The 24,530-nt window shown below is 45.0% G+C and overlaps 1 protein-coding gene across 5 annotated transcripts in view; it reads right to left on the bottom strand.

The window, feature by feature from the left end:
• Positions 1–24,530, bottom strand: part of Vps8 (VPS8 subunit of CORVET complex) — a 236,527-nt gene that overhangs the window by 155,537 nt on the left and 56,460 nt on the right. For all 5 annotated transcript variants that reach the window (XM_052740097.1, XM_052740098.1, XM_052740099.1 and 2 more), the window contains 7 exons: positions 23,865–23,945; positions 21,437–21,607; positions 16,380–16,454; positions 15,204–15,239; positions 14,082–14,172; positions 13,776–13,822; positions 13,017–13,106 (listed from right to left, as the gene is read on the bottom strand). In XM_052740097.1, the coding sequence (XP_052596057.1) occupies positions 13,017–13,106; positions 13,776–13,822; positions 14,082–14,172; positions 15,204–15,239; positions 16,380–16,454; positions 21,437–21,607; positions 23,865–23,945 (591 nt within the window). The remainder of the gene's footprint in view (positions 1–13,016; positions 13,107–13,775; positions 13,823–14,081; positions 14,173–15,203; positions 15,240–16,379; positions 16,455–21,436; positions 21,608–23,864; positions 23,946–24,530) is intronic.

Here is a 24,530-nt window from a genome sequence, read left to right on the forward strand (position 1 = left end):
GAACGAGCACACACACACAGGAAGGAAATGGCCCGAAATGACACAGGGAGACGCGGCGGCTCTAAAAATAAAGAAAAGGCCAGGAAGTAGACCTGTCATTTGGGAGAGCAGAAACCTCTCAGGCTAGCCTGATTTACGCCCAGTGACATTCAATGCCAGAGCTAACAATGCTTCCTAGATCCTTAGTGAAATGACCTTTCCATATAGAACCTGGAGACCAGCAATTTGAAGACACAGCTCAAGGAACGCTGCTCTCACAAACCCTGAAGATGCTCTTTCATCAATCCACAGCTCTTTCTACGTTCCTGCTCATTCCTACCTTCGCATTCCTTCCTATGGTACTACATGAATACTGATACCTACAAACGACATCCCCCCAACCAGGACCCCAATGCTGCTCTCTCTGGACTTCATTGGGACACGAGTGACAAGTGTGTCCTCCTGCGATCACACAGGACTGCTGCAGAGCCAGTGAGTGTTCGTCACTGCACTCGGATTCTCCCTGAGCATAAATCCAAGTGGACAATTCACCAGGATGACTTGTGTTTAACTAATAACTAAATAAATAAGTAGATAAATGTCAGTAGAAAAAGAGGAAAACTAAAACCCAGAAGATACGTACATCCAACAGATACTCAAAAAGAACACACACAAAAACAAAATAAATAAATAAATGAATACGGTACCCCCTAGGCTGACCACTTCTCGGTACTAAAAGATAACGAGATGACTGAAAAAGCCAGGCATAGGGACTGCTAAGCAGATGAATAAAACAGTGTCAACTCATACTAAGAAAGAAAGTTATAAATCAGTTTAGACTCTAGACAAGAAAGATATCAAAACAGATAAAAGAATGGGTAACTGGGCTGGAGAGATGGCTCAGTAGCTAAGACCACTGGCTGCTTTTGCAGAGGACCTGGGTCCAATTCTTAGCACCCAATGGTGGCTCACAGCAGTCTGAAACTCCAGTTCTAAGGGATCTGACACCTTCTTCTGGTCTCCCTGGGTACTTCATGCACATGGTGCACAGACATCCACGCAGGCAAAACACTCATGCACATAAGATAAATATTCAAAAAAAGAAGAATCATTAGCTTGAAGATAACATTTGAAACCATGAAGAAAAATTTGTCATGAAAATTGAGATGCTGAAAAAGAACCAAACAGAAATTGGGGAAATCAAAGAATAAAATACACAGACGAGGCCGGGTGGCGGTGGCGCACGCCTTTAATCCCAGCACTTGGGAGGCAGAGCCAGGTGGATCTCAGTGAGTTCGAGGCTAGCCTGGTCTACAGAGTGAGGTCCAGGACAGGCTCCAAAACTACGCAGAGAAACCCTGTCTCGAAAAACAAAAAAACAAACAAACAAGCAAACAAATACATGGACAAACCAACACAAAAACTTTAGATCCAGCCTAGGAATATGTCTGCATGGATGGGGGAGGACTATGAGGTCCCACCCCATCCTCACCCCTATCCTAGGCCCTGTTGACAGTTAATGGCTGTGAGAGAAGGGGAGTCATTTCTTCAGCACTGATACATTCCCCACAATCCAGTAAACACCCTGCATGTGCAAACAGCCCTGATTAAACTCAGTGGGTTACTCAAAAACAACAAGCCAGGGGCATACTAGGAAGAAGCAGGCTTGTAGAAGGAGACAGGAGAGGGGGCAGGGCAAGTATCATCAAAATAAATATATGTATGAAATAGTAAAAAATTAAAAGTTATTGGTAAAAGCAATTCCAAGGTGATAGTGCACCTTCAACCCTAGCACTCAGGAGTCAGAGGTAGATGGAACTCTATAAATTCAAGTCATCCTGCTCTATAGAGCAAGTTCCAGGCCAGCCAGAACTACATCCTGAGATCATGTCTCAACAACAGCAACAAAACCAAACTAAACTAAACAGCCGAAAATATCACCAGAGACATGATCAAGCCCAAGAATGGATTCCAGTATAGGGGACGACGTCAAGACAACAGCACACAGAGATGTAAATAAAAGCAATTAATAGTCACAACCCAAACTTCCAAGAACTCTGGGATATGCTCAAGAGACCCACTCAAGGAAGCCATGAGGCAGAAGATGAGATAAAGTCTAAAGGTATATACAATTTATTCAATGAAAATATGGTGAAGATTTCCCAGAGCTAGAGAAAGACATCCAAACCCAAAGACATTTAGATGTGACCACAGAAGAACCTAGTCACGGCATATCATAGCAAAATGTCAAAAATACAAAGCAGAGAAATGACACTGAAAGCTATAAGGGGAAAGCTTCAAATCACACACAGAGGCAGAAACACTGGGATAACATCAGATCCGTCACCAACACTGAAAGCCAGGAAGACATGGCTTCTACAGATTTCAAGCACACAAAGTGACTGTCGACTAAGCTTGTGACATGAAGCCAAGCTCCCTCTTCAAACTGACGGAGAAATGAGTGTTTCCTTCTTGACAACGGAGCCAGCACTGGAGGAAATTCTTCAGGGACTCTCTACACAAGAGAATAAGAAAATTGAAAAACAAGTAACGGAGCCCAGCAAGGATGAATCAATCAATCACCCAGGAGACAAATGAGAAGAAAAAACTACCAATGATTCACCCAGACACAATCACCACCTGAACGACCTCAACAATAATCTTACACGCGAAAGGCCTTAACTAACCAATTAAGACACAGAGAAAGAAGTTAGATGAAGGTAAATAAATAAATACAAAGACAAGATCCAGGGCTGGGGAGACGGTTCAGTGCAACCCTAAGAGGAAAGCTTACAGCTCTAATCATTCCCGTCAAAAAATCAGACAGATTTCAAAGTTAGCAACTGAATGATGTACCTCTAGAAAAAATAAAAAGCCACTAAGACCAAATAAGCAGACAGCCACAAACATAAAGGTTAGTGCAGGAATAAACGAAACAGAGACTAGGAACAAGGCATAAAGTCAACCAGCACTAGTTCTTTGAAAATATTAACAAGATTTACTATTCCCTAGCCAAACCAACCAAAACCAAGACAGACAAGACCCAATTTATGAAATTACAGGTGAACGAGAGCTATTACCAATAAAATACAGAAGATCACTAGGGAATACTGTAAAAATGAAGACTCTCAAAAGTGCAAATACCTAGAAGAGTTGTGTTTGTTGCAGAATATTTGTTTACACTGTGAAGATGTGTCACTGTGATTGGTTTAATAAAGAGCTGAATGGCCAATAGCTAGGCAGGCGAGAATAGGCGGGACTTCCGGGCAGAGAGAGGAACTGGGGATGATGAATCTAGGAGCAAGAGAAATGCCATCAAGACCCTGAAGAAGTTGGACATATGGTACAGAGAGGTAATCGAGTCATGTGACAAATTTAGATGAATAAAAACAGGTTAATTTAAGTTTTAAGAGCTAGTTGGGAAAAAGACTAAGCCAAGGCCAAGCTTTCATAATTAGTAAGTCTCTATGTCATTATTTGTTAGCTGACGGCCCAAAGTAAAGTCAGACTACATGTGTTAATTTTTAAATGCGTACAACATGCCCAAATTAAAGCCAGATACCACCAACAATTTACACAGACCTATAACAAACAATGTAACTGAGACAGTGGTGAAGTTCCACACAGGCTCTAGTCCAAGACCAGACGGCGTCAGTCTGAAGCCTACTAGGCCATTAGGAACATCTACTACCAAGACTTCTCAAACTGTCCCTCAGACAGGAAGGGAAGGACACTACACAAGTCATTCTAAGAAGTGGATATTTCTGATTGCAAAACCAGACAAGGACACACATACATGCCACACTCACAAACAAAACAAAATACTAAACACAACAATTTCCCCGATAAAACAGGTGCAAAAGGGACGTCAGACTGTCCCTATTTGGAAGATGACAGACGGAAAAGACCTCATGGGCTCCGCCAGAAAACTGCCCGATTTGACAACACTTTCAATAAAGTTGCAAGACACAAAATCAAAACACACGATCAGCTTTTATATATGCCAATAATGAATTTTCTGAGAAAGGAAACACAACCCATCCATAACTGAAGAAGAAAGGAAGAAACGTAACCAAGGAGGCAAGGGCCTCCGCAATGTTCAGACGCTAGAAAAGACATCGTAGGAGACACCAGGCACTGAGGAAGTCTGCCATGCCACTGAGCTGACATAGTTCATATTATGGAGATGGCTATCTTACCAAAAGTAGTCTACAGATTCAACAGAATACCTTCAAAATCCCACTGGCTGGCCCCTAGAGGAAGGTGGAACTACTGACCAGCGTTACACACTGACTCCAAAGAAAAAGAGGATGCTGGCAGCAGGCATGGGGCGCCACCTGCTGACAGAACACAAATTAGCACCACCGCCATCTTAACTAGTTGTTGGTTCATTTTCCTGTTTCCGATAATAGCTTTATTTTTAAATTTTGTTTTTCTGGAGGCAAGGTCTCACTCAGTGACCCTGGCTGGCCTTGGACCGATGATTTTTCTGCCTCAGATTCCTAAGAACTGGGATTAAAGATGAAAGTGCAGCAAGCCTAGATGCCAACTCAAATGATCTCACCCAGCAAAGGAAGTCCTTAAGTACTATTCCTAAGTCCTGGGCACAGATGGAGAAAGCCACTCCCAGAACATCAAGCTATCATATGGAAACCCCAGCGGTCTGGGGAGATGGCTAAACTGGTAAAACGCTTGCCATGCAAGCCAAGAACTGAGTATAATGCCCAACACCCACGGGAAAGCTGGGCATGGCAACATATGCATAAACCCAGCCCACTGGAGAGGCACAGACAGGAGGATCCCGGGGACGGCTACCCAGTCAGTCTACTCAAACGAGGGCGCTCCAGGTTCAGTGAGAGACCCTGTCTCAAACTAAGGTGAGAGCAACTGAGGACACCCAGGACCAGTGTGTAGCCTCCACGTGCACACACTCACACAGGTGCACACACTCACCCCTGTGCACACACTCACGCAGGTGCACACTCACCCCTGTGCACACACTCACGCAGGTGCACACACAGAAGACAGAGCAGAGGCAGACAGACACAGATGACACAGTCACAGACAGGAAGCCAGGAAGGAAGGAATCTCGATGCCAGGGGCGGACTACGCTTTATGAGCTGTTGACCAGAAAGGCCCTTTTAAGGGTTCCCCAAAACAACAGAGACTATGGCCACTGCTGTTGACTGCCTCTGGGAACTAGAAGGTAAGACCCTACTGTGCAAGACACCTGGTGCTTTGGTGGCAGGACATAAAGAAACAAAGCTGGAACTGAGCTGGAAGCTGCCTCCCTGTTGGCACTTCACAGTGCTAGAATGTGCTACGCAGGCTGAGGGGGAGAGCCGTCATCAACGGCCTTACTCAGCTGTGGGTCCTTCAAGTTACACTGGGCCAGCCAGCCAGTCAAGGCGCGCCCACCCATTGGTGCAATTATGTGGATAAGCAGCTTTTTTCTAATGAGTTGAGGCCTGCTCTACAGGAGGGAATTCATGTCTGGTACAGTAAACCTGGACAAGTCTGTTCCTAGTGAGGAAGCTACTTTGGCTGTTTTGCTAACTGGGCACGGTGTACCCGTCAACTTGCCTTCTGCATACTCATGCTGATACCAAAGCTACCGCTGCTCTCGGGCCTGGTCAGAGAAGTGTTTTGCAAGAGGTGGTGGTTACTGCAGATACTCTTGTGAGAACAAGTGACTGCTGAATCCTCAGTCCTAAACGGGGTATTCTACACCACCTGCTCGAAAGTACACTGCAGGAGAGGATCAGGAAGAATGTGAGGGCCAGGGGGGCAAGGGGAGTGTCGTGGACCACTGGCCTCTAAGCATGTCATGGTCACTGCACTCTTGAAGTCTCAGCTGCTACGACCTATACGAGACCTGTTCAAGACTTGGCCCATCGACATTCTGTCCCGGCATAGAAGAGGGTCCCACCTCTTCCTGCGGGTTTATGGGCAGTTTACTCACTGCTGAGGGGAGGGGTCTGCAGGTTCTACTTCTCCTTGAGGGTCTGCAGGCAGTTACAGAAGACGAGAGACGAGACACACAGTAGAAGGGGGGGTAGGAAGAGGGATGAGCAGGAAGAGGAGGAGGAGAGAGGGCAATTGGGAAATACAATCAAACCCTACCACACACAGGTCCATGTATGAAAATACCATAATATACAATTTAAAAAACCCAGAGAAACGGTCCCTCCCAGTCAGAAACCATCCTCCCTTTATCTGAATACATCAAACAGTAGAAGGGCATAGATCCAGAGGTACTTCATCAGCAGTGCTTCATTTCACAGTAGATGCACCACCTCCTACTTCCTCTCCCCTTCTCCTTCCTCCTCCTCTCCCCTCTCATCTTGCTAGGACACCAGACTGGCCTCAATCACTAAGCACCCCCCCCCAAAAAAAAAGCCAGGAGGCGATGACGCATGCCTCTAATCCCAGCTCTCGGGAGGCAGAGCCAGGCGGATCTCTGTGAGTTCGAGGCCAGCCTGGTCTACAGAGCGAGATTCAGGACAGGCACCAAAACAACACAGAGAAACCCTGTCTCGAAAAACAAAACAAAACAAACAAAAATCACGAAGCAACAAGAGACAGCCTCAAACTGAATGTCCTCAGATCTCAGCCTCTTGCAACTTGGGAGTTGTGTTTCACCACAGTCAGCACCTTCTGATCTCATGGATGCTGTGTGCTACAAACAAGTCCACGAGGTCATCCATGCGTGTGCAGTGGTCCACTTACACATGCTGCTCCCACCTCAGCCTCGGCAGAGAGGCTTCTCGCTGCAGCAGGCAGTAGTTAACACGGAGATCATAACGGGTTCGAGAGCCGGGAGAGTGACTGGCAAGTGCTTAGCCCCAAATGAGGCGTCTACATCGTCGCCTCCAAGGCTCAGCGGGCACCAGGAAGAGTGTGAGAGCCAGAAGACGGGAGGGAGTGTTTTAGTCTTACTCAGGGTGGACCCTGTGCAGGATGTGCCCTTGGTACAACAGCATTGTGACTGGTAAGGGGTTACCCAGTCCTGGTTGGATGTCAGGCCTGCTCTGGTACTGTAAACCTGGTCAAGAGCCCATGGCGCAGGGAATGGACTACTAGATCTGAACAGACTGAAGCCTTCGGAACGTCTTCATAGGTGCGGACGTACATTTGCTGAGGGCTATTAGCAGTTAATGTTGCTGTGGGAGGGAGGCATTCCCTCCAGTAACTAACCCCCCACCTACGTGGACGAGAGCAACCCTTACTCTGTGGGTCACATGAAAACAGGGTGAGAGCCATTAGAAGAAGAAACTCAAAGGGAGTGTGGTGGGTGGTTAACAAGGTACTAGGGGTGAACATATTAGGTTAAAAAAAACTTTTAAACTCCTATCTAGCTAGATCTTTTGGATCTAGTAAACAAAATTTATTTGAATCTAATGTTTAATCTTGTTATGTTTATTCATAATTATTTTGATTGGATTTTCTTATAAGGTCATTTTCAGTCTTGATTTTTGGTGCCATCTCTGACAAGCTAAATCTTTAGCTAAACCACTGATAAACACTTGGGGTCAGAAGGTACACACACACACATGTATACTGCATACACATATACATACATGTGAAGATTATTTATGGGTATGACATTACAAACTGGTAGAAAGGGGCATGGGATCTACTGTGTCTGGTTTTGGATCCTGAGGTCTGGAGCTGGGCAGCCGAGTCTCAGTGCTCCTTCGGAGGAAATGAGGATAACAAAAGCTGCTTCTACATACACATAGTATTATAGCAAAATATTTACTAAAAACTCTGTATTTCGCCCTGGCAGTAAGTTGACGGTACAGGGGAAAAAAAAAACCAACAACAATGCTGTGGGATGTCTTTCTGTATGTTGTGAATATGTGTTGCTCCCACTGGCTAATAAATAAAGCTGTTTTATATGGCAAGGCAGCTTAGAGGCAGAGATACGGAGAAAAGAAGGGCAGAGTTGGGGGCGGGGGAGGGGGGGTACCTCGAGCTGGCAGCCCAAGGAGCAGTAAGATGCCAGAAGACCGGTAGCAAAACGGCCCCATGGCAAAGCATAGATGAACAGAAATGGGTTAATTTAAGATGAAAGAGCTAGCTAGCAAGAATACCATAGGCCATACAGTTGGTAATTAATATAAGCCTCTGAATGATTGTTTTATACTCGGCTGTGGGACCTCAGGGCCAAGCAGGACACAGGAAAACTTCCAGCTACACAACACCCTTATATATGAAGACATTAAGAGAGAACTAATAAGAGGCTGAAGAATCTCCTTTGTGTACGGATGTTCAGGCATCCACACTGATCCAAAGCTACTCAAGTATTACTATTACTCGTGGCTCAGAGTGTTTTCTGAGGTTTAGAATACCTGGGGTTCTAATCCTGAGTCATAAGATGTGAATAATTATATTGTAGCCATCCATGTCATATATGCTGGACTCCAGGTCTAATTTCTCTAACACATGACATATGGACTTTTCCAACTATGTTCTGTGCTCATGAAAAGAAGCACTCCAGATGCAAACCCCGAAGTCAAATGCTTACGTCCAATTGCTAACTTCATTGTTTACTAGCTCTGTGATGCGAAAGGACTTGACTCACCTCTCTGTGCCCCGATGTCAATATAGAGGTGAGCAGTCACCGTACCTACCTTGGAGAGTTCTGCCAAGAATCAAATGGGCTGATGTGCATTCATGATGCATTGCTTTAATAAGTTCTGCCCAAAGTGCTTGCTCAGAGCCTGGTCCCCGGTGTAGGGGTGCTGAATGATGGTTGAACTTTAGGAGATGCAGTCTGGTGGGAGGTTAATTCGGTCTCTAAGAGAAATAATCTTTTTCCTCACAGGAGCCCATGAGAGCAAACAAATTGCTTAAACAAACCCAGAATCTTTGGAGTACTGTTCTGTGTGCACAACTTCACATACACCCTACTGACATCACAGTGCCATTTAACACAAACCCTCCAAAGCTGAACAGATACCAGTGCTATGCTCTCACACTGAAAAAAAAAAAAAAAAAAAAAAGCTGAATGGATCTATTTTCCTTTATAAAGTAACTAGCTTTAGATTTTTTCCATAACACTAAATAGATTAAGGCAAAGGGTTTGTAATAGAGTCTATCATATGACATGCACTAGCCAATTAGAAACAAAAAGATTAAGTGCCTACTAGAATTATTTTGTGGTTGTTTGAAGGAAAATGGCCCCCAAAGAGAGGGGCACTGTTAGGAGGTGTGGCCTTGTCGGAGGAAGTGTGTCACTGTGAGGACAAACTTTGAGGTCTCTCTTGCTCAAGCCTCCTTCATGACTTTCAGTTGACTTCCTGTTGCCTGCAAGATGTAGGACTCTCAGCTCCAGCACCACATCTGCCTGAACACCGCCATGCTCCCTGTGGTGATGATAATGGACTGAACCTCTGAAACTGTAAGCATATCACCCCAATTAAATGTTTTCCTTTATAAGGGTTACCGTGGTCATAGTGTCTCTTCACAGCAATAAAAATCCAAACTAAGACATATTTTATTTTAAATTTTGAGATGATCCCATGTAGGCTGCTGCACTGAACTTGCTACATAGCCAAAGATGACCTTGAATTTCTGATCCATCCTCCTGCCTCCACCTCCTGTGTGCTGTGTTTACAGATGTGTGCTACCTCACCCAGTTCACATAACACAAACCCAGGGCTGGATGCTGGCCAGGCCAGCACTCCACTAGGTATATAGCCAGCCATGAAATCATCCTTCACGATCATCTACTTAATTCATTCCTGCTCATCTATGTTTTCTTTTATTGGCTCTGAACAATGGCTGCTAGGCACCGGGCTTTGAAGTCAGGAACTGACTCAGAGCTGAGTCCATGCTCTACCACTTCAGTGGCAGTACTATGCTGGAAAGTAACTTAATCTCTACATTTCCTCAGATAAAAAGAGGACAAATGTGGTGTCTACACTTCATGGAACTGTGAGAACTCAATGAAATGAAAGTCACCCACTCTGATTGCTGCCCCTGCAGCATTTGCTCAGTGGGTCTATGTCAATGATCACTGTTTTGTTTGCTTGGATGGTTAGTTGGTTGGTTGGCTGGCTCAACTCCTTAGTACTTTAGAGGGCAAAACCTGAACTGTATTGTTCTCCTCTGAAGTCTTAGCATTCTTCTAGCACCTAACTTTAGGTAAATACCTCTCTCCATAGCTGTAGGTGTTGTGATTTACAAACTGTTATAGTGCGAATACAAAACGTCACCCATGTTCACGTGTTGGACATTTGGTCCCCAGCATTGTGCTTTGTGTGAATACATATGTCTCTGTCTCTGCTCCCCTCTCAATTAATTTCCCCCATCTTTCCCTAATGGATGCTTCTTTTTAACCAAACATACTTTCAAAGAATACTACCTCACCACCTCTTGATGAAGTGTATTCTTATGAAAACATTAAAACTGTCTTTATCTACACTCCACAGCATATTTTTTATTACTGTATGTGTACATATGTGTACAAGATGTGGGGGGTGGGGCACATGCATGTGCCATGGCTTACAAGTGGATGTCAGATGAGAACATTTTGGAGTCAGAACCCGTGGGATCTAGGGACGAAATCAGGTCATCGGGCTCCCACTGCACTCACTGGGCCACCTCAAGTGGCCAATAAAACATCAATGCATATGAGTTATTATTCCTACGCCACCCTCTTCCTTTTTGCTTTGTAGTTTCATCCTCAGGTTACTTATTTCCTAACTTTATCTGAACTCATTTATCCCTCTCTACTGACAAATTTAATAAGGCCTTAGCCAAGAACAGTGCAGATCAGGAAACCAAATGCTCCTCTATACCAGGCAGCTCGTAATTGCCATATCTAAGTTCTAAGCATCAAACAGAGATATAAAAATACCAATATCAAAATCCAGCACTTGGGAAGCAATGGCAGACAGAACTCTGTGTGGTCAAGATCAGTCTGGTCTACATAGCAAATCCCAGACCAGCCAGTTACACAGTGAGACCCTGTATTTAATAATAATAACAACAACAACAACAATAATAACAATATCAGTTCCTGCTCTATAGAAAACCAAAATTCCTAAATTTATTTTAAATGTTCCCATTTATATATTAAAAATATTTCAGCTGGCTGGGCATGCCTTTAATCCCAACACTTGGGAAGCAGAGACAGATGGATCTCTGTGAGTTTGAGGCCAGCCTGGTCTACAAAGCAAGTTCCAGGACAACCAGGGCTGTTACACAGAGAAAACCTGTCTCAAAAAATCAATCTCACACACACACACACACACACACACACACACACACACACACACAATTTCAGCTGAACTATTATCTTTAAAACAGGAAGAACCACATATATTGTACTTATTGTTATGTAGAGTTTAATTTATATGAAATCAAGAGACATATAGTCAAGCCAATGGGCCACATCCTGTCACAACGAAGATTGGTTCTTCGCGAGGCCTGGTGGCACACGTCTTTAATCCCCACACTTGGAAGGCTGAGACAGACAGGCAAATCTCCATGACTCTAGTGCCAGTCTGGTCTTCACGGCAAGTTCCAGCCTAGCCAGGTCTACACTGTGAGACCCTGCTTCAAAACAGACATACAAACAAGAAAGGTGGGGACCAAAAAGGTGACTGAGCAGGTAAAGGCGCCTGCCACCAAACCTAATGACCTGAGCTCACGCCACGGGACAGACATGGTGGGAAGAGAGAACCCCCAGGAGCTGTCTCTGAATTCTACACATACACCACGGCAGTGTGCACTCAGTGTGTGCCAGGCCCTCACTTTGGTTTCTAGCAACAAGAGGAGGAGGAGAAAGAAGAGGAAAGGAGCGACAGAAACCATTTGTGACTTAAAACCTCTAAAATTCACCATCTAGCTCTTTTTAGAAAAGTTTGCTGTTCCTGATACTTAAATATTTATTTAAAGGAAACTTAAGACTGGCTAGGGAATGTGGTTCAGTGCTAAAGTATTTGCCCCGTGGGGCTGGAGAGGTGGCTCAGTGGTTAAAAGCATTGGTTGCTCATATAGAGGACCCGAATTCAATTCAATTCCCAGCACACATAGCGGCCGGCAACCATTTGTAACTCTGGTTCCCTGGGGAGCCAACACCCTCTTCTGACTTCCACGGACTCATGGTCCACATACATATATGCAAGCAAGATATTCATACACATAAAATAAATAGATCTTTAAAAAATAAAAAAGTAGTCAGGCGGTGGTGGCGCACGCCTTTAATCTCAGCACTCGGGAGGCAGAGCCAGGCGGATCTCTGTGAGTTCGAGGCCAGCCTGGGCTACAGAGTGAGTTCCAGGAAAGGTGCAAAGCTACACAGAGAAACCCTGTCTCGAAAAACCAAAAACAAACAAACAAAAACAAAGTATTTGCCCCATATGTGAAAGGCTCTCAATTTGATAAATGTGCATTCTATACACACACACACACACACACACACACACACACACACACACAATACAGGGACAGAAGAGAGCTGCCACTGTAGGGGTTTGTTGTAAACAGATTTACCACAAAAATAACTGAAGATCACTGCAAACAGGAAAGCCAGCATAATACATATGCATATCTTTAAGCTGTTCCTTGGCTTGCATTTTCATTAAGCTCTAAGATAATCTAAATATCTTTCATTAACATATTTTATAGGCTGTAATATACATATACATGCATATATTTATCTTATATGTATATCTTGAGTCACAGGTGTTTCGGGAACTAAATTTAAACCCCAGCAGCCCACTCCCTCCTTAACAACCCTAGTTAATATAAATGTGAGCCGTTAGCAATGTCACCACGGTAAGTAAGGTGTCAAGTCACAGGTGTGTTCCTTCACACAGCAGGGAGCAGCACTTCACCTGTCTCTTCCCATCTACTAGACACTTCTTTAAAATTCAGTCTTGTACAATTTCCCTGCAAACTCTGAAACAGTACTCTCTCGACACTAAAGGATGCTTAACAGCCAAAACCGGGAAGTCAGTGGGCAGGGCCAAGGGGATGCGTGAGAGCATCTGCAGCTGGCCATCGGGAGCTGACATGTGTACCTGAAAATGCTGCTCCATCACCTGGATTTTCCCCTGGTCTGGGCACTTCTTCAGAGCCCGGTCTGCATAATGGAACAGGATCTCTACCATCTATAGGAAAAACAGCTTTGTGTCAGAATCAAAGGGAATGGCTACATTTGTTCAACATTTAACATGCATGGTTAATACTGAATTATGCTTCATCATTGTATTAAAAACACAGTTGGGCCGGGCGGTGGTGGCGCACGCCTTTAATCCCAGCACTCGGGAGGCAGAGCCAGGCGGATCTCTGTGAGTTCGAGGCCAGCCTGGTCTCCAAAGCGAGTTCCAGGAAAGGCGCAAAGCTACACAGAGAAACCCTGTCTCGAAAAACCAAAAAAAAAAAAAACACAGTTGGGATTTCAGTGGCTTTATTCCCTAATTCTCTGAGATGAAGAGCTAGTATTAATTTGCTAATCTTTCCTAAGAAATGTCTGTATGTTCCAGACCTCAGTGGTATAAAATGAAATGAAAACCTGGAGTTAAGTGCCTCAGGAATCCTCCCCGCAGAGGATGGACAAACCACTCATGACTCTAGATTCCCAAGGATCCTTCTCCTCTGTGCTCTCTTGACTGTTTCACTGATTTACCATCTTCATGGGGGAGGGCAGTGGTAAGACTTCACACAGCACTGCAGACCATACCTGGGACTTATAGCCTGACCCACCTTCGAGTACAGCCATGTGCCTGATCACCCCCAAAGACACTTGCAAACACAAAAAGCAAATCTGTATTGCATACCCGATCCGCGACAACAGCCTTCCTCTTACTGACATCCCCCGATAGCCCTTTAGAGAAACAAGTCCAACAGGAAACAAAAGTTAGTGCTCACTCCAGAAGGTAACCTGGGTTCTGGTCTCCCATTCACAACCCACGCTAACAACACATTCAATTACAACAATTACAAATGCTGCATAATGGGGATATCTCACACCCACTAGACTAACAGCTTATCAGTGTGCTTTCCATTTGTTCTCGTAGTAAATTTCCCTTATGGAAAGATTCTTCACAACGACACTTCCAACTCCACAGCATCTATTGACTTACCCACGACTGCCTTTGCCTTTCCTTCATGGAAAGACCACGCAAGAGCCAAGGCTTCTGTGAGACAATCCTGTTTCAGGAGATGATCCATTCTCTAAAATGAGTAAAGGAGACATTCCAGTCCTTCTATCTGACCAACCAATGAAAGGAATTTCAATTCTACCTTTACAGAATCGCTGCTTGGGAGCGAACGGTACTTCAACAGCGGTGCACATTTCGGCCTAGGACTTTGACTAAGCAAGCACTTCCTAAAGCACTGGGCGCTTCCTAAAGCACTGGGCACTGTGGCCTGTGGGCCTGTATGACGGATGGCAGGAGAGCCTGCACACAGAGAGGGAACAACGAGACTATCGTAGGAGAGATGGCTGGCTGCTTAGCACAGTAGGCAGCTGTCCCCTTCTTAACAACAAGCCCCAAGCTCACTAGAGACAGCAACACACCAGCTAAAGCAATTTCAAGGAGTCCCTGGTATCTTTTGGGGGCAATGCACCTGAACCCTGGTCAACAAGTGGAAGAGCATTTTTTCTGGTATCTCTACATACATACTATCTTTAAAAGCTGCGGCTGGCCTTTTTTCTCTTTTCCCCCTTCACAGACCCTCGACATAACCATTGGAGCCTCTACTAACTATCCTGGATTATAAAGTGACCTTGAGCCTAGAATCAAACAGAAGGATGGTCAAGTGGGATAGCATCTTCCAGTGATGGAGCTCCCATTCTAGCTACAGTCTGCCTGTGTCTAGATTATTTCAAATGGGAGTAAGCTCTTGATGAAGCCACTGTTTATCTTGAATAGACTCAAATACAATTCTGTTTTTACACTCCTTTAATAACTTAAAACAATAGAGTATCTATCACTTGTAAATGAGGCTTTACTACACAAACAAAGCTATCCCTTTCTAACTTTCATTGATTAATAAAGCATTCTTCTCCATGCTATGTTCTCTGATAGCAGAGCAGTTACCAAATTCTGATATAATGAGTTTTAGCATATCAAGTGCCTAACAGTTAAAATGGCTTCTATGGATTCTTCTGACATTAAAAAGTCCAAATTATCATCTGCAAAGTCAACAAAAACATGAAGCTGCTGCCACTTCAGTTTCCACGCAGATCACTGTGAACTCACCTCCCTCCAGCTCCTTAGCATCATCACGTAAACAGACTAGAAAACAGGAGGAAATGAAGATGACCGTTAGCAGAGTCGCTCAGAGACACATTTGCTCCAGCCACACATCTCGTTTCAGATCTCTAAGTACAACACACTTCACATCTCCGATGGAAATGTACCCTGACTGGCGGGTCCTCAGTACTCACAAGGAGAAGTGAAGAAACACTCGCTCAAGGGAAACAGACAATCTAGGCTCACTCCTTGCACCAACTTGGCAATATTCTGGTTGAATTCTAACAATGAAGCAAACTGTCCATTTTATGTTGAAAAATAAACTGCTCTAATGCCAATTATTCTAAGTCAAACACCTCAATGCACTTCAATATATCGTAAGTTGATCTACGTTAAAGAGCACTTTAGGTATACAACATACACACATAATTAGGTCCTTCCTGCCTGTGATGTCTAGTATCAACTGTCAACATGTCTACAGGAGATTCTCCTGATTACATTAACTGATGTGGGAAGGCCCATCTTGACTGTACGTGGGGTCTTTGCCCAGGGGATTCTGAAAAGGAACTGGACAGCAGTGGGCATCCACTATTCACTCACTCTGACTGTGCACACAACATGACCAGCTGCTCGAAGCTCCAGCTGCCCTGACCTCCCTGCCATGATGGGTACCATGAACTGGGAGCTACAATCAGCCCTGCTCCCTGAGTTCCTTTGGTCATCACAGCAGCAGGGAAAGAACTAGACACCACCTTGGAATTTGCTGAGAAAGCTGATCTTAAGCATCCCCATCCCCCACACGAATGGTAACTAAACAAGGTGATGGGTTCTTAATTAACTTATTATGATAGTCACTTTGCAATGTGTATGTTGATCAAAGCAAGACATAAAAATTCCAATTAAAAAAAGAAACTAGATATTTGACATTAAAACAATGTTAAGGAAGGCTATAACAACGTATCTCTGAATCAAGAAAATAAGTGTCCTATTAGCACTAAACAAAAGTCAAATTAGATCTTAGTGAAAAAGAAAATGTTAAGTACCCAAAAGTCTTTGGCTATATAACTATTGTAAGATTTGGATCGATGCTGGTCAGAATTCACTTTGCAATGCACTGTTTCCTATCAGCCACCTCCTTCCTCAGCTATCCTGATGACACAGAGCGGAGTGAGAAGAGCTTACCTTTGTCCCCAGATAGAAGATCTGACCACCATAGCTACTGATGGACTGATAGCAAGCCTTCTCTCCAACCAAAGCCTGCCAAATACACAAACAAGGCAAAAATCACACATGCTACAAGTTCCATTAAGAATGCCAATCACGGGCTGGAGAGATGGCTCAGTGGTTAAGAGCACTGACTCCTCTTCCAGAGGTTCCCAGGTTCAATTCTTAGCACCTACATGGCAGTTCACAACTGTCTGTAATTCCAGTTCCAGGGGACCTAACACTCATGGCAAAACACCAATAGACATAAAATAAAAATAAATTAATTAAAAAAAAAGAATGTCAATCACAGGGCCTGTGAGAGGCTAGCGGGTTGACACTCCTGTACAAGCTGAGGACGAGTTACAGCCCCAGCACCATGAAGGGGTAGAGGAAGACACCCGACCCCACAGAGTTGTCCTCTGATCTCCACACATACACTGTGGTGCGCGCACACACAAATAATAAATAAATAAAAAAACTGTAAAAGAATGCTGAATGCAGAAACATTTTAGGTCAATACAGTTTTAACCTATCAGCAAATAAGAAAAAACTCTGTTGCTTGATTGCCAGTGGAGTGACTGGAAAGACTAAGTTCCAGAAGTCATTCCCCACTTCCATAAACAGCCTTTTTCTTTCTCAGACAGTGTGCAAAGAGAAGGAAAGACGCTAACTGTCAGTGTAACTGCAAACCACCGCGACCTGCTACTTACCGGGTGACAGCTATACCTGTTTGGGGCATAATGACAGAGATCAGGAAGCAGTTAGGAATGCACTGATGGAGGAGGTGGCAACCGGCTCTCCTCGGAGACCTAGGCCTTCACTAGGCACAGGTGGTTGACTAGCTTTTCAGTACCAGGAGTGATCTCCCTCTCCTCGAGTGCGTCTTACGTCAAGTTAGACAGCTGCTGGTTGCCACCAAGATATGAATGCCACTACTGTACTTTTAGGGATACCTTGTCCTGCTGGTCACTGCTGCGGTTCAGGTGTCACAGCTGGGTCATTGAATGCTTTCCTCCTTTAGCAGCCTCGTTAGCACCTCAAGAACGAGGGGATCCCTCCCCATGACAGACAGCAGACTTCTGAGTCACTCACAGCGTTCTTAAACAGGGCAGTTTCTAGCTCCTTTAACACACACCTCACGATGCATAGCTGTGTCCCCCAGGGAGCAGCTGCTCATGTAGCTGGATGTGGCCTCACAGCACCACCTGACAGGAAGTGCTGGCAGTAGGATCTCCTAAGGCTTACAGACTAAAACTCTTGCAAAAGAGGCCAAGATGCGGGGTTAGGGATTTTGCTCAGTGGTAGAGCGCTTGCCTATCAAGTGCAAGACCTTGGGTTGGGTCCTCAGCTCCTGGGAGGGGTGAGGGTGGGGAGACAAAACTAAGAGGCCAAGATGCTTTTTGGCCAGTTTCTGCCTGGTGATCTTCATGACTGGCTTGCTCCGACCACGGCCACCAGACTGTGGTGTTGTCATTACTCTGCACACCTTAACATTGGCACCATAGGTTTCTCCAGGAAATCCCATCTTGCATCGTTTCTATCAAGTCCATTCATCTTTCATTCTGCTTCTCAACCCTGCCCTCAATCCCTTCCTTCCAGCAGCTCTGCCTTCATCCCAAGCGCTCTCGTGTTCACCACTGGATCTCTGACCCCACGTCTTCCCTCTACTCTATGAACACAAGGATTAGGATTATACTAACGTACACACAACACGGAGACTTGCACATCCGTGTCTGGTGTCACAGTACTGACAACAGCCAGGAAATGGAACCTGTCCAGGTGTCCTTCAACAGATGAGTGGATAAAGAATGGTCCATAGACATAAGGGAATTTTATGTAACCATAAAGAAAAATGAAATCATGGCATTTGCAGGAAAATGGGTGCAAACAGAAATCATTATGTTAAGTCAGATAAGCCAGACTCAATGTGATCAGAACTACATGGTTTCTCTCATATGCAGAACCTAAATTTAAAGTGTGTGTGTGTGTGTGTGTGTGTGTGTGTGTGTGTGTGTGTGTGTGTGTATTTATGTGTGCTCCTAAGTCACAAAACTACAAAGAGGATCATGAGAGGACAGGAAGAGATCTTAAGGGAGGTGGGAAATGAGGGTAAAAGATGACATGTACTACGGAAACAGAAGGAACAGCTGGAGAGGGGGGAGTGGGGGAGGAGTGGAAAGAGAATGGGGATGAAGTGTAACAATGTCCATGGATGAGACACCGTGATGAAACCATTACATGTGAACTTTAGAAAAATTAATACGAAACCAAAGAACAGGGCAAAACCTGCTGCACCCTTGTCTGCTCATCCCAACTTCTGCATCAGGGCTCAGCCGGTCTTGACTGGTTCTCCCTGTCCAGTCTAAGCTTTGTACTTTGGTGGTGCACAGGAATTTCCACATTGATATTCTTGTGTTTTACTTGCTCGGCTCCTGCCCTCTGGGGTGTGCTTGCTAGCTTGTATTCTAGGGACTGGACCCAGGGCCTCCGCTGGAGAAGCACTGTGCCACTGAGTCGTACCTCCAACCCCAGTCTGATGCCGTCTCACCTGCTTTTAAGATTTTTCAGTGTTTACCAGCCCAGCATGTTCTCTGTTTCAAGGGCAACTACTGAGGGGCAGTGCCCCTGAGTGCCCTGGCCAGCGCCTGGTCTGGCTGGTCTAAGCAAGCAGAAAGTACAGTCGGTGGGTGCCCTGGATACAATTCCCTTTCGGCCGCTAGCGGCTCTTCCCCTGTCCTTGGGCAGGCTCCTTACACACATGCTGAACAGCTGTCCAGCAGAAGACTCCAGGTGACTCTCCGGCACTGTCCGCAGACATGAACCACCTTGCTTTCCCTGTACCCTCAGCTCAGTGTCCACCAGGTTCTGTTCTTCTTCCCTAAGCCACAGCCAGGAAATCAGAGGGCCAGATGGTAAAGAATTAACAAGCTCATCTCATTTGTTTCCCGTTTGGTCTAAGATTTGTCATCCATCATTGCTGGGCCCAGAGTCTTGAGAACTGTCTGTTTTCTTCCCCTTTTTTTGGAGCTGAGGACTGAACCCAGGGCCTTGTGCTTGCTAGGCAAGCGCTCTACCACTGAGCTAAATTCCCAACCCAATCCCAGCACTCAGGAGGCAGAGCCAGGCGGATCTCTGTGAGTTCGAGGCCAGCCTGGGCTACCAAGTGAGTCCCAGGAAAGGCACAAAGCTACACAGAGAAACCCTGTCTCGAAAAACCAAAAAAAAAAAAAAAATCCCCAACCCCTTGTTCCTAATTAGTAGTAGTAGTGGTGGATTTGGTTTTTGTTTTTTTTGTTTTTGTGGGGTGGGGGGTCTTTTTTTTTTCAATATTTTAAGCAAGAAAGTAAATCTAATTCCCCATTCTCTGTCTTGGCTAAAAGTGCAAGTTTAAAATCTAACTTCTAAAATCTAACTTTTTAAGATTCATTTCATTTTGCCTGCATGAATGTATGTGTACTGTGTGCATGCCTACTGCCCAAAGAAGCCAGAAGAGGGCACTGGATCCTCTGGAACTGGAATTACGTTGTATTTGTGAGCTATCATATGGTGCTGGGACTCAGACCCAGGTCTCCTATAAGAGCAGGCAATGCTCTTAGCCACTGAGCCATCTCTCCAGCCCGATAGACATCCTACCGCAGGAAATGCCTGCATTTGAGACACTGGCTGTGGCTGGCTTAGAGTGCTTGCTGCATGCTGCATGCTGCATGGCCTGTTCTATACACTGTGTGGCTAGAACACCCTTCACGTACAGTGTGTGCCCTGAAGTTACAAACAGGAGAAAGACTGAAGCAAAACCCACAGACTGTGCTGACGACACCATTAAAGATGGTCATTAGTACTCTTGCTTATAAGACGCTTCCCACAGACCTATCAAAGCAGTCCTCTTATCCTAAAGATAAATGGCTTAGGAAACAGGTGAACACAAAATCACAGTGCTTACCTACACACTACTGACATAAATTGCTTAAGGCATTATCATAGCTGCCTTTCTACAGTATCATGAATACCAATATGAACTATATCCTCCTCCTCTATGCTCCTGTCTCAGTTCCTAAAGCATCTTTTTCCTTCCTCTCCAAGTCATCTTTGTCTTCTAATGTCCTAAGCTACCACACCTGGCCAGCCTCCTGACATATCCCCCAAATACTTACTTCTGTGGTGATATGTATAGTCTATGGCTCCCATAGACTCATGTGTTTGAATGCTTGGCCCATAGAGAGTGGCACCATTAGGAGGTGTGGCCTTGTTGGAGGAAGGGTGTCACTGTGGGAGCAGCTTGGAGGTCTCATCTGCTCAAGCTACACCCAATGTGGCTCACAGTCTCTCCCTGCTGCCTCTGCAGAACTCTCAGCTCCTTCTCCAGCACCATGTCTGCCTGCACACTGCCATGCTTCCCACCATGATGATAATGGACTAAACCTCTAAAACTGTAAGCCAGCCCCAATGAAATGTTTTCCTTTATAAACATTTATTGCCATGGTCATAGTGTCTCTTCACAGCAACAGAAACCCTAACTAAGACAGCTACCAAAGCCTTGAGGCTACCTGTCTCCAGCTATTCTTCCCTTAAATCTACTAGGCTTATTTATTGTCAACAGCTCAATTCCTTTACAAATTCTCTCTCACAAAAACTGTTTCATTTTTTTTCCTTAAGTATAAAAGTTAAAACGCCTTGGGGTTTTTTGTTTTTGGGGTTTTTTTTTTCTTTCAGATTTATTTTTATGTTAGGCCTGCATGTACGTGTGTGCACCATGTGCATGCAGTACCTGTGGTGGTCAGAAGAGGGTGTCAGATACCTCTGGAACTGGAATTACAGATCAGTTGTTAGGTGACAAATCAGAGTTGGGGAACTGAACCCAGGTCCTCTGAAAGTGCTCTTAACCCCGGATCAATCTCTCCAGCCTATTCCTTGGTATTAAGTAAGAGGAATTACTGCTTGGGGTCATAATCCTGAATCCTTACAAACGCATTCACACCCACTTCAACACACCAAGGAAGAAAAACTTTAGTACAAACAAACAAACAAGCACTCACCAGAGCCTGGCTAACGTTTCCTCCCGTGGCCAGTGACTTGAAGTGGCTGCTGTTATAGACCAGCTGGACTTCTGAGATCTCCATTGTCTCCAACTCCTCCTGCGTCTGCCGATCAATCACATGCAACTTCTCCACGCTGTCTAAAAGCACAACTGTGCGTGAGTTTATCCACTGCAATTCAAGCACAGAACAAAAGGAAAGTAAGGACCGGTCCAAACCTTTCAGGACGAAGAGGGCTCTGCCACTCAGCATGTGGCATCGAGGACCTTGTGCATGTAATAACTTCAACAGTGACAGAGTCACAGGAAGAGCAGCTCTGCAGTGGCCCAGGTAAAACAGTGCGAGGTGTCACAGTGTCCGAGGACGTTCTGCTGGTCTAAGGGAGGGCTAAGAACCAACACACTGCAGAATGTTGTGTTTTTACAAGACTATTTTGAAAGGCATATTGGCACAAATGACCTTAGTACAACAACAAATTTATTTCAACTTTTTATATTAGGGAAACAAAACAGCAACTTAAACCTCACAAACCGAGATGGTCAGAGGACAATTCTCGGCACTGAAATAATGCCTATTTTTAAAAAGACGAGCTGAGACATCCAGCCTCGTGGACTGAACAACTACTGGGTTCTTAGACGCTCTGGTGGTAGACAGCCATTGCTGGACTAGTTGGACCACAGCTTTTAACCCATTCTAACAAATCCCCTTTAAATATATATTCATTCTATCAGTTCGGTTCCTCTAGAGCAGTAGCTCTCAACCTTCCTAACGCTGCGACTTTTCAATACAGTTCCTCCTGTTGTGGTGACTCCCAATCATAAAATTATTTTGTTGCTACTTCATAACTATAACTTTGCTACTGTTATGAATCATAATGTAAACATCTGCTATGAAGATTATCTGATATGTAACCCCCAAAGGAGTCGTGACCCACAAGTTGAGAATCACGCTCTAGAGAACCCTGACTAATTCACAGCAGTTTTACTGCATCTGAATTTTAATTACAATTCATTACATGATGTCAAGGGTGGAGTTTTCCAGTTGTGCTACCATGCTAGTCCTCAAAAAGTTTCAGATCCTGGAGCACTTCAGCTTTTGTATTTTCAGAAGAGGGATGTGTGGTGGTTTGAATGAGAATGGTCCCCACAGGCTCCTATATTTGAATGCTTGGTCCCCAATTGGTGGGACTATTTGGGAAGGATTAGGAGGTGTGTGGCCTTGTTAGAGGAGGTGTGTCGCTGGGGATAGGTTTTGAGGTTTCCAAATTCCACACCATTCCCAGTTAGTTCTCTCTCTGCCTCCAACTTGTGGATCAGATGTTAAGTTCTTAACTACTGCCCCAGCACTATGCCTGTCTGCTGCCATGTTCCCCACCAGGGCGGTCCTGGACTCTCTCTCTGAAACTGTTGTGAGCCCTCATGAAATACTTTCTTCTGTAAGTTGCCTTGGTGCTCTGTGACATGGTGCTCTGTCACAGCGGTAAAAGAAAGGTAACTACGGCAGGACCTTCAGCCTGTGTTTCTAAATTAACAGAGTATGAGTGAGTTTGCACGAGCAATGTGGGCTAGGCATGGCAGTACACACTTAAAGCCCTGGCCTCTGCAAAGCTGAAGCAGGAGGAAGATTTGAGCCCAGAAGTTCCAGGCCAACTGACGCAACATAGGAAAACTTGGCTGAAAAAAACGCAACTAAGTTTGTGTATCATATATTATTTCTTAAAATCTGACTATGCAACTATATCCTAAAAAATTATACATTAATAAATTGAAAAGTTTTTCAGGCTTTTTACTGGATAAATGAGCCATTATATTATAATTAAAGCCAGCTATATTCATGACATATACAATGTTTCACTAGACGTCAGCTATTAGATGCTAAAACGAGTAATGGTAAATGCTGAAACATAAAACACACTGTTCTTAAAATCAACCCACTACTGAAAAACAAAACGTAAAATCTGACACAGAAAAAAGTCTCATTTTTTTAAACCAAAGCACCCTGAGGACTGAGAAGTAAGGTAAAAATTTGGCAAAGTTTAAGTCACAAGGAAAGAACAGGCAACACAAGCTAAATCCTTTAAGAGGAGCTCACACGTGCAAACGTATCTTACACACAAAGCTCTGTAGCCACGACTCTGAAGAGACCTGAGCTCTCTGGAACCCAGACTCCCGTCTGAGGTATTAAAACACTCAAGAAAACCCTATCTTCCCTGCCAGAGCTCGGCAGGACTCTGGGCAGAAGGCAACAAGGACCTGGCATCACACCAAAGTCAGACTTCATGCCACAGCACAGCACTTCACAGTGAGTGTACGCATTAACGTGGGCCCTGATGGCCCTGGCCAACGGCAGAAACCCTGGAAGCTTTAATACACCTGGGATTCGGAACCACGACATGAAATAAACGGGACGCGGTTTAAATAATACTCACGGTAAAGTTGATCAGATCGTAGTGCAGGTGAAGGTGCTTTTGCTTGGTAACGTGTATTGCGCCTGACTCGTCTCTCTTAACCTGATGAGGAGAGAGAAAACAGCCTGGATATCAAGCATTATTGGAAAGAATTTTCTAAAATTTATACTCCACCTAGAATACGATTCCCATTCAGTATAAACCAAAAATACTGACAGAGCAATTACTATAGACATGAAGACACCTCAGGCGCTGTGTGATCTCCACCTGAAGAGAAGAACGGCAGCGCACAGGCCCGTCTGGCGGTGTCAGCACCTGGGGTGCTGGCATCCACTTCCGCCCGCGTTTTCCTGCGTGCCCGCGGTAGGGCGCCAGATGTCTGTCTTCTAGTCTCAGTTCTCAGTGCCTTTCCTCCCCTCTAGTCCCACCTCTTGGCTGACCTCAAGCAGTGCCCGCTTCACTGTGTCACCTGCCCGTGACAGCATGAGCTCTGGCCCCCTGTTAAGTTGCAGGGCCGGAGCCGTGAGAAAGGGGCCCCTTGCTTCTCGGTTTCACGCCTGCAGCACCAAGCACAAGTCGGTGCTGCAGGTACAAAGTGTCTTGAACTGGGAAGATCAACGCCAGCACCACCTACTCCTGAAGGCTTTCTACAGCCATCCCCGAAACTCTAGCCCGCCCCCACCCATT

Source organism: Peromyscus californicus, unplaced genomic scaffold (genome assembly GCF_007827085.1).
Source record: "Peromyscus californicus insignis strain IS unplaced genomic scaffold, ASM782708v3 Scaffold_16__1_contigs__length_79575227, whole genome shotgun sequence".
Taxonomy (NCBI): domain Eukaryota; kingdom Metazoa; phylum Chordata; class Mammalia; order Rodentia; family Cricetidae; genus Peromyscus; species Peromyscus californicus.